The sequence below is a fragment of the Amphiura filiformis genome, chromosome 17 (assembly GCF_039555335.1).
Source record: "Amphiura filiformis chromosome 17, Afil_fr2py, whole genome shotgun sequence".
NCBI classification, from domain to species: domain Eukaryota; kingdom Metazoa; phylum Echinodermata; class Ophiuroidea; order Amphilepidida; family Amphiuridae; genus Amphiura; species Amphiura filiformis.
The window spans coordinates 49763118-49774549 of NC_092644.1; the positions used below are offsets into that span (position 1 = coordinate 49763118).

The following is an 11432-nucleotide window of genomic DNA, read 5'->3' on the forward strand; positions in this document are numbered from 1 at the left end:
GTGACCCGTAACGGGGTCAAAGAACTGAGACGTCGCGGGATCCTTTGGATAGCAGAACTGTTAGGTCCCCTCCGAGTTGTGGCGCACGGGTCACTGACCAATCGCCGCCGAAAAATCAGACGGCTGGAGGAAGCATCCAGGATAGGATGTCAAACATATATGTGATGCGATGAAGCAAAATCAGTCGGAACTCGGAAATATTGATTTTGAGATATAGCCAAACAAAGTAAACATTTCGTTTTGTTTCCCTTTTGTTTTGGAAACTCTTTAATTGGTCATATCTTTGGAACTGGTTGTTTAATTTCGATGGGGTTTTCTGCAACATGCAGTTTTGTAAATGCTATTTACTATCCTATAAGAAACAAACTGAAACTTTAATATTTCCGAGTTCCGACTGATTTTGCTTGATCGCATCACATATACGTATACGAGCGTATATATGTAATAGTGTTTTGTCTTTGTTTATATTTTTAGGCCGCCTCAACCCGATGATAGTCATACAAGCAGTTGTTCAGCTGTACGTTTTGAATCCATCTATTCAACACAAATGTGGCATGATATACCTTGTGCGCTTAATACATTCAACCAGTTCATATGTATGAAACCCGTAGAATTAAGAAAAAGTAGGATTTTAAAGCTAATTTACAAACGTTTTGAACCGTATATAGTAAATCACAATAATTTGAGTTAAAAGAAGACATACAGGGTTTCCAAAAACAGAACCCTTATTGTGCCTATTTCAGAAAGGTGGATCACATACAGTAAGCCAAAGAATTAAGGTACCAGTTGTGTTCACCCCTATCCTAAACAAAGACAAATGTGTCATAATTAACACAAGCAGCCAATACCTGTACTCTTTAGCTCTGATTTAAGACCTTATTTGATGAAATTGCTTGAGCATTAAAGAAACGGGATCTAAAACCTAATGAAGAAACGAAATCAGAAGTTGCACTTTTGTGTTCTAATTTATGAAAGCACGACGCTGGTATTAACGTGCTAATCAATGGAAGCACGGCTGTAGTTCTCTTGTTCGCGAACGTTTTGTGTAGGGCATGCAATGGAGGAAACTGCAACTTTTGGCTTGGATCGTAGTGTCTTTATTTTTTGCACAATTTCAACGATTCGAGCTAAAAGATGCTGCTATTGGCTGCTGATTCCAATTATGACATATCTGTCTTTGTTGAGGATATACAGGGGTGCACATAACTGGTACCTTAATTCTTTGGCTAACTGTATATTTTGGTATGTCAAGCAACCTTTAATAAACCGAAAAATATTTCAATCGGATCACAACTTTTGAAGATATGCACTTTTTAACAAATTACCAGTTTTTTACGTACCATGCATGAATATCAACCATTCCTCAATGCTAACTTTATAAAATAAGAACTTTATTTAGGGAATGGGCTTTACCGGTGTGCTTATTGGCTATGGATTTGGTTAAGTGTCAATAATTTTTGGGCAAAGCGGATGTGAGATGGGACATCTTTTGCTATACTCGCAATTACTTATTTTTTTCTTGCTGATTTATGCCTTTTTTACTTTGGTATTTCTTGCTTTCTTTTTATTTACAAAAAGTCATTTCTCTTTTTGGGATAAAAGAGAAAAGGGCTGTTTGGTTTGTCTTTGGTTCTTCTGAAGTGAGTTTACTGTGCTGCTCTGCCCTCTACCTGGTTACCTCCTTGACGAATACATGTTTCAGCCCTGGTCTTCATTGCTTCAATTGCGTTGCGTACCATACTTGTGCGCCGGATACTTGTGAATGCATAATGCGTTCCGAAGCCTTATTTTATTATCTTTCCATGTCATTAACCGTTTGTTTCATTTTAATCTTTGATTTAGCCAAACCTCATCCGTGGACAGAGTGAAAACGGGTACATTTCTTAAAAAGGGCAAGTTGTGATCCGATTGAAAGAATTGTTTTGGTCTATTAAAGCTAACGGTTGACAGTTTCCTTACATACCAAAATACATTTTTGTTTTTTTGTTTTTATGACACCCAGTAAAAAATAATGCAAACATAATATATTTATACTTATTCAATTAAAATAACCATTGTTGTTGTTTTTTCAGACAACGTATCCAGTCATGATTCTGAAATACTATCGCTTCAGTCAGGTAATACTATATTGACATGCTACCTACATCCATATCTATCAATCTACCAAAATTCATTCATTTACTTACCTATATGACCCAAGTTGTGGAATGAGCTACCTGAAAATGTTGTCTCTTGTTCAGGGGGTGGCACTAAATTCACGGTTTTTGTATTAGCCACGCAAACCTATGGCGAATTTTGTTGGCTTGTTCTCAACATGACACAGTGAGGCAAGGTATCGATCGGTTATGAATAATTCACATCAACTGTTACTCGGCCCATGTGATTGAGGCCACCACATAAAGGTGTCGTAAAAAAAGGTTCAGCGAATCGTAGGGAGAGTGGAGTAATCCTCGAACACATTTTCATTTAAGTCTATAGACTTAAATATATTACTACACATTAAAACAAGGTAGTACTAAAATAACATTTCCATTGTAATAATAAACCGTCTTGTTCAGGCCGTTTATTCAAAATCTCCGATTTTTTTACCAAACTACAGCACCTAAAGTTTACTTAAAGCCATATTATAACATTCGCTGAGGAGAACGCCCTCAAAAAAATTTTTAATTCAGGTTTTTACACGATTGTAATGTACTTTAGTAAACAAAGATTCTCTGCAAAAATCAAGACTTTAGGTGCTGTAGTTTTGTCAAAATCCGAGATTTTGAATAAACCGCCTGAATCAGCGTTTTATTATTACGATTGAAATATTAGTCGAACGCGTATGCGATGTCAACACAGTACTACGTACACGGCGTGCGGGACACACACACACACGCCAGAGGGTCGTAACATATTACAACCGGCGTGACTAGTTGTAAATTCAGATTTTCTTTGCTTTACCTCACTTGTTCGGCTCAAAATTAAAAGGGGACATATCTGACAGTAAATGCTAACATTTTATTGAAAATTAATACTAATCTATTTTTAAAGAAATGTTATAATATCGCTTTAAGTACATTACAATCGACGTGTAAAAACCGAATTTTGAAAAATATTGAGGGCGTCCTCCTCAGCAAATGTTACAATATGGCTTTAATATTGACTTAATAGGAAATTAATGGAGAAATGTTTGGTCAATGCATTACATTAATATTAAACGTTATCACAATTGATAATTGGCTCCATTGCCAAAGACATAACATTACCTATCTTTTATATACTTTAATAGATTTATCAAACATGACTTGCCCCAAATCGTTTTCACCTGTCAAAGTGGGGAATGCATTCATCAGGTCTATGTATGCGATGAAAACAAGGATTGTGTCGATGGAAGTGATGAAATCTGTGAAAATGGTAAGATTAGCTTAACATTGAAGTGTAAAGTAACGAATGGCAGTTTGCCTGGTGAATTACAGCATGTCTCAAAAAAAATTGTGCAAGTGAAAAGCGTCCTCTCTGGCAATTAGAAAATACCGTTGTGACATAATGCTTACATCAACGTTAATGGCTTAGTCTTAGCTCTCAAATGCCGTTTGTTCTGTTCAATTTGCTTATTTTAATCTTGAGGTATGTTTAGTTAAGGACGAAAGGGTAAAATCACAATTGTGCCACTTTTACTAGGGAAGAGGGCTTTACATGTAACAGTGATAGCATCAAGTTTATCATGAGTTCCTTCGTGAAATCAAAAGAATGCATGAATTACACAATACAAACTGTTTTTGACTGTTTTGACTGTTTTATCATGATGCAGGAATGATGATTCTCTTTTTCCACTTAAAAGAGATTAAAAGATAAATAAATATTTCACATTCTGCTGTAAAAATTGAATACATGTGCATGTCAATGATTTTATCACGGTAAATACTGTTCTCTTAGTCACTTAAAAATTACTACACCTGCCCAATTTTGTGCCTATTTTTGCATTTTTCTCAAAATTATAGCGCATTGGTGACAAGTAAGATATGTATATTATAGGGGCAAGGACTACAACTATTGCACTGGAAATTCAGCAACTCAAAGCAAGTAGTTACTGATTTATTGATCAAATATTGGTTTTCCCTCATTTTTGACTGTTACTCCACAACTGTTGTCTGTGCTGAAATAAAATTTCCAGTACAGTAGTTGTAGTCCTTGCCCCTATAATATACATATCTTACTTGTCCCCAATGCGCTATACTTGTTGAGAAAAATGCAAAAATAGGCACAAAATTGGGCAGGGGTGTAGTACCCCCTTAAGACATGTTAAAAGACAAACAAATATTGCGCACTTATACATGTTATAGGTTAATGAATGCGTATTACTTGTTGAGAGAGATATTAGACAAAATAATGCACGCGTGCTGATGTTGATGAGTCTAATGCATGCGCCCCGAAAGGGGGGGTGCATTAGACGCATCAACATCAGCTATCATTGATTTACATGTACAGCTCTCTTCCCTAGTAAAAGTGGCACAATTGTGATTTTACCCTTTCGTGGTTAAATAAACATATCTCGAAATTGGAACAAGCAAATTGAACAGAACAAACGGCATTTTAGAGCTAAGATTTCGCCCGTGACGTTGATGTAAGCATTATTCCACAACGGTATTTTCTAATTGCCAAAGAGGGCGCTTTTCACTTGCACAATTTTTTTTTGAGACAGGCTGTATGTACTAATGTGAGACCCTAAAATAACATTATGTTGGAATGTTTTGCATACCGTTTTCAAAAATGTTTTGGAACGTTATTAAAACGTTTTATATTCTTTATATAACTCGAAAATAAAACGTTTCTGTAAAATTGAAGGAATGAGAACAAGTAAAAGATGAGGCATGGATAAATTACACAATGATATCAAAAATGCAAAACGAAATTATATTGTTGATAAACTTGAGGAAAGCAAGGATAATCCAAAGCAATTGTGGAAACAACTTAAAACCCTTGGGTATAAGAAAAGTACTAAGGAATCTAACGGTATTGTTCTAGATGTTTAGGGTGAAAAGCTTTTTGACAAAAGGGATGTTGCGGATCATTTCAATCATTTTTTTTACTGAAATTGCTTCAAATCTGGTTGGTAAACTTCCCAAGCAATCTACTTTTGATTATAGTGTTGATACAGACACATTTAAATATTTTTATAAGAATGTTCCGGCTGACTCCTTTGAACTTCAAGAGGTTTGCGAGGAGTTTATTTTTGAGGAATTAAACAGTCTTAATACAAGCAAGAGCACTGGACTTGACAACCTTCCAGCCCGTTTTATCAAAGATGCGGCAGAGGCTATTAAAGGGCAAATCACTTTCATTATCAACCTTTCTCTTCGGTCCGGCATTGTTCCAACTCAAATGAAATTGGCAAAAGTCATCCCTCTCTACAAAAAGAAGAGTAGGCTGGATGCAGGTAATTATAGACCTGTTAGCATTCTCCCAGTTGTCTCCAAAATTTTAGAAGAGGCTGTCTTTTTCCAATTTAACAAATTCCTGGTTGAAAATAAACTTCTTTATGAATTCCAATCTGGCTTCAGAGGATCATACTCAACTGACACTTGCCTCATTCACCTTCAAGATCATATCAGAAAGAAAACTGCTGCTGGCTTCTATACTGGGATGCTTTTATTAGATATCCAGAAGGCATTTGACAGTGTTGACCATAACATCTTGTGTAACAAACTGTCTGCCATGGGTGTTAAGTCCACAGCCTGGTTTGAATCATATCTTTGTGATCGTAAACAAATTGTTCAAATTGATGGGGTTGAGTCTGATCCTCTTGTCATAACATGCGGAGTTCCCCAAGGCAGTATTTAGGTCCTCTTTTATTCCTATGCTATGTTAATGACATGTCCACTTCTATTAATTGTATTATGTTGCAGTATGCTGATGATAGTGCTTTGATATATTCGACAAAGATCCAGAGAGAATCAGTCATGTTCTTCGTGATAACTTGGAGAGCTGCAATAAATGGCTTATAGAAAATAATCTCTCTCTGCACACAGGCAAAACTGAACTGATTCTCTTTGGATCGAAGCGTAAGGTCAATAATGTTTCTGATTTTTCTATCATTCTTAACAATGGTCAAATAATTAAGTCTAAGCATACTGTTGTTTATCTTGGTCTAGAACTTAATCAGTTTCTTGATGGTGAGGAAATTGCAACCAAAATTGTGAAACAAGTTAATTCTCGTTTGAAATTCCTCTACAGACAAGCAAATTTTTTAAATCAAAAAGTGAAGAAAATGGTCTGCTCAGCTCATTTTTTGTGCCTGTTTGATTATTCTATTTCCTCCTGGTATTGTGCCATTTCTAAATAGCATTCGATCAGATTGCAGCGAGCTCAGAACAAAGTTATCAGATTTATTCTGGGCAAAGATCACATGTATCATATTAACAAAGCTGACTTTCAGGATTTAGGCATTTCAAATATCAGGACAAGGGCTGAGCAGCTCCGTTTGAACCATGTTTTTAATATTTTTCATGATGTTTGCCCAAGCTATATGAAAGAAAACTTTGTCAAATTATCTCATCTTCATCGTTATAACACTAGGGGTAGCAATTTTAACTTCCAAGTTCCAAAAATCAAAACAGCAGATTCTGCTTCCTTTTTTACAATGCAATCCATGATTGGAACAAACTTCCCGAAAATGTCAAATTGTGCAATATAAAATCAAGGTTTAAAAAAGATGCTAAAATTATCCTCTTAGACCACATGGTTATATAGTTTTAAATATTGTAATTTAGGTGTTTCATGTTTTAAATAGTTGTAATATATATTATATATTCATTGTTAGTTATAAGGACCCCTTTGGAAATAAGTCGCTGACTTTAAGGGATATCCTTGGCATATTATCGTGTCAATTTTTATGTTTTAATTTGTATTTTATAATAATTATGTTTTTGTATATATGTTCTGTGCAATATGTTATTTGACTCTTACGATGATATGCTTAATAAACTCAAATCAAATCAAACTCAAATCAAATCAAGATAGGAAGCTGGCGTGCCTGCTCTGGCTGGTTATTTTCCAAATAACATGGATCCGAGCCTATAAGATCTGTTGGTAAGCTTTCCCCTTTTGAAACTAATCTCAATTAGTTACAACAATTACTTAAACATGGCGTACACTTGTCATTTCCTCTTACAGAGACAAATATTGAAGGTCCTCTGCTTACATGCCCGGTTGGAAAATGGTTATGCAACGTGACCGACAGCTGTTTGCCAATTTCTCTGTTTTGTGACTTTATTCCACATTGCGAATATGGAAGTGACGAACATTGTGGTGAGAATAATAATCGTGTGTGCGTATGTGTTTGCCGTCAAACGCGGATATTTTATGGAACTTGACATTTCATTGCAAATGTTTCTCTATACTACTATAGACTCTTTACTCTCGGAGTTTGCGCGCCGACAGCCCCCTCTCCCACATCGGATTTTGGTTACCCACTAAATGTACATACGAGTACATGAGTGGTGGGTGCTGGTAATGTTGACAAGGGCCAAGAATGAGTTCAATGTTAACTTTGCTATGCTTCTAATTGGATAAAAGTAACATTAGATCTGATTTAAATTTTTACTTAATTAAAAATATCATGTGTTATAACAATCATGATTTAAGCCTATATATCCACCTCGGGTGCTAGATACACAAACGGCGATAGCGCGCCACGTGGGGAGTTACCTTGGCTGGCCAAGCTTTCTGTGCCCATAATGTGCTTTCGCATGATGACGCAATCGCATCACGTGGGATACGTGCGCTCGCAGTTGCTGGGTGCTCTCTATTGTATATAGCTTTGGAATAAGTTAGAGTTGAATTTACATTTCATAACCATGTCAATTAACATCCAACTGGCGCTTGGACATAATTTTAAAACGAACGCTAGGCAGTAAGCTTTAGGGTCAGGCGTACTCGCATAAATAGACTTGGGACTCAACGCCTACAGGTAGTCTCCTTCGTAGCCCCATTTAAATTTAAATCAAAATATCAATTCATTTTCACAACGATATTACATTTAGAAAGAGAAAAAAGCTATCATTTGGGATGTGTGTTGTGTTTTGTGGAAAGGCGTAGATGGGTTGAAAATTATTGTTGATCCAAAGGAGACCAACAAGCACGTTGTACAAGTAGCCCACTGGTAGACCTCTGTATTTTACATATTTTACACATTTACGTACTCTTTCCATATAAGGCTATCCCAATTGTTCGAGTGACCAATTCCAGTGCAACAATGGACAGTGTATTAACATTACCAAGCAGTGTGATTTGGTTAGCGATTGTATTGATCAAAGTGACGAATATCGATGTGGTAGGTTGACACGGTTGTTTGATGCATGTAGAGCAATAATTGAAGACCAAATTCAAAAGACTAGTTTGCCTATGACGTCCTGTCAACTTTGACCAAAAATGTTGTACTGCGCAGGTCAGCAACCAATCACGCCGCGCCTTTGCCATGACGTCAGACGCAAACTAGTGTGTTAATTCGGTCTTCAATTATAGAGTCATTTTCAACTAAATATGATCACTGATGGCGCTATTAATCTTAAAACTTGTTTGCTTATTTAAAAGGGATGTTCACTTGTATACCGTCATCAAAACATAAGAAAAATGAAGTCTGGCGGATTCTCTCTACTGGGAGTAAAGCGTTCTGTACACAACTAATTCGGCAGCTGAAATGTTATTTTTTTCAGATACCAACTCAAACGGGTTCCAGTGTTTCAGCGGTATTTGGATTCCATCAGAAGCGAAATGTAATCACCAAATAGACTGTGGTGGACAAGATCACGAGGACGAGACTGATTGTTCTTACCTTTCTTCTGGTATATTGAATTACTCTAGTAACGTTATTGATTTCAATCGACAAAGAGGAAGAGTGGCTTCGAAAAGAGCCGTTCAGGATACACTGTCCCACCTATGATGGTCATTATATTGGATTTGAAAAGTGCCCGCTAAAAATCGATTTAAGATAGTGCCATGAGCGCTCTTAATTGAGTGAATATGTGCCTTGTCGCTATTATTATTATTATTATTATCTTGATAACGAATGTTGGTCACAGAATACTTCCAGAGAATACTTCCAGAGAATATAATACACGCAGTTAACAACAATTGAGAAAACAAGCAGTGTTAATTTTCAGATATATCCCCTCTGCTAAAATTAGATATGAAATTGACTCATTTATGTAATAATAATAATACCAGAATTATGCATTGCAGACGAATTGGAAAATCGATGGGATTACAATGATGTGATTCAGTGCAAAAACGGTGCCATAGTGGACAATAACTACCGATGTATGTATGGCGTAAACAAATATGGTTATCCCCTTGGATGCCCAGATGCTACTCATTTGGAAAACTGTAGTAAGTGAATTCTTAAACAGATGAATAAATATATGTGCCAGGCAAATGGGCAAATGTCAATGGTTTATGAATAGCGAACGAGGCAATACATTGCTACGCACACTCTTCGTCTTTCATTGAGTTTTTCCACAGAAAACGCACGGGCTTAAAACGCCGTGCGTAATGTGTTGGATGCGAGCAACAACTTTTTAATTTTGATTTAATCGCACTATTTTATAGGTAACTTTACATGTGATTCGACGACATTCAAATGTCCGCAGTCATATTGTATTCCTCTCAAGAATCGTTGTGATGCCGCATGGGACTGTCCAAATGGAGAGGATGAGAAGAATTGCGGTAGGTTTCAAGATAATAAAAAAAAGATGGTTATTTGGTCTTCCGAATACGAATATGCTGATAATGTACACGGTCTTGTAAAAATGAAACGGTTTTTATTAATAAAGACACATTCTCCTATTCCAATAACATTTGTATAGCCACAAAGCCTCTTTTCTTACATAACCTGGGTGAATCATACAATGTTTAGCACTGTTCTCCGATGATGCCCAGTACAGACACCAAGGTGTTACACTGTTTGTCGTTCCCCGCCCACAATTCAATACAGTAATTGAGAGAAGGGATAATAATTTACTTACTTATCTCTTTGTAGCATCGTATGTATGTAAAGGAATGTACCGTTGTCATTACTCCTTAAATTGCATAATCCACTCAGAAGTTTGCAACGGCATCAGAGACTGCCCAAATGGTGATGACGAAATGTTTTGCGGTATGTTTAACTGATTATACGTTTGCACAAATTTTAACTTTCCTGTATTTTTGCAGTTCATTTAAAAGTATAGATCTGCACCCATAGGAAAAACAAATAAACTGTCCTCCTTGCAGAATGACACAATAATTCTACAGTTGGTAAAGCGAGCGCCACAAGAGTATAAGAGACTTGTATTTTAAAAAATGCAAACAAAGTTCAGGCACATGCTGATAAATTAATGAGCTACTGTGTAAGCATTCTTCGTAAGTTTGCATTTTTTGTAAATTTTCTTTTTAACCTTATAATATTCTCGACCTCAGATATTGAATGTCCACTTGGCTGTGTATGTAACGGGTTGTCATATGAGTGTCACACTACAACCTGGAATGGAGAAAAAGCTCAACTTGTTCCAAAAAATATCAAAAGCTTGTGAGTATCCCCGGTCGTAAAAAGGACTAACTTGCACATGTCAAGGCAGTTAAGCTAGAACCCTGGTGCCCTGTCTCATTACCGCTCATGCACTGCCCAACCACAATTGGGAAGCAATCAAGAAAAATCGGGAAGCGAGTGGTGACAAGAAAGTTTCGCACCATGTACGTCGAAGTTCACTTTTCAAAGGGCGAACTGTTGTTAAGAAAACAAAACGACTGGTAAACAAGTCTACTAAATGACCTCAAAAGGTCAAGTCGTCTGTGAAAAATAAAATGACGAAATTGCAACAAGAATTGTCAGTGACTGTCACCCTTACGAGTGAAAATACAGCTTACTTAGCCAGTGTCAACATGGTGTCACGGTTTGAATATTTTCCTATATATTGGACATATCTCCACAGCTATATGGTTTTTCACAATATAACGGTATCTAGGGTTATATCTATATCACTGATAGGCCTGAGCGATGCATGAAAATGTGACGAGGAACTATTTGTGTGTGGGTCATCTGAAAAAGCTGATTTAAAATAAGTAAAATTGACCAGGTTATTAGCAAAAAATGTACAATTTGGGTTCCATATGCTTCAAAATGGTATATTTTCTCTCATTATGTGACATGTTTGTTAAAATATTACCAAAATTAATCCGCACGGCATCGATTTTAGTAAATATTCTCCGTACCTAATTGTGACTTTCAGCTTCGAGGGCGCACTGCCATTTTAAGCCATTTACGGTTCAGTGCGTTAAAACGATAAAGTCTCAGGTCAACCTATGTTGACTTTTTGATCATTTGGCATCAAAATCATCTAGTTTCATCTGATATTATTGGCGTTTAACATTGAGATTCTGAATATGAGAAAATTACGCCTGAAATTAGCCATTTT

The 11432-nt window shown here is 36.4% G+C and overlaps 1 protein-coding gene and 1 long non-coding RNA gene across 2 annotated transcripts; both read left to right on the forward strand.

Moving 5' to 3' along the window:
• The first annotated feature begins 487 nt into the window (after window positions 1-487).
• LOC140138457 (uncharacterized) lies at window positions 488-8800 on the forward strand. The gene is made up of 6 exons (XM_072160348.1): window positions 488-623; window positions 2073-2117; window positions 3272-3396; window positions 7156-7290; window positions 8198-8314; window positions 8697-8800. The coding sequence occupies exons 1-4, from the start codon at window positions 548-550 to the stop codon at window positions 7213-7215; spliced, it is 306 nt and encodes a 101-aa protein (XP_072016449.1). The 5' UTR covers window positions 488-547; the 3' UTR covers window positions 7216-7290; window positions 8198-8314; window positions 8697-8800.
• Window positions 8801-9242: 442 nt separating this feature from the next.
• On the forward strand, window positions 9243-10109 carry LOC140138491 (uncharacterized). The gene is made up of 3 exons (XR_011857017.1): window positions 9243-9369; window positions 9589-9705; window positions 10019-10109. It is a non-coding gene; the product is annotated as an uncharacterized lncRNA (long non-coding RNA).
• The last annotated feature ends 1323 nt before the right edge of the window (window positions 10110-11432 follow it).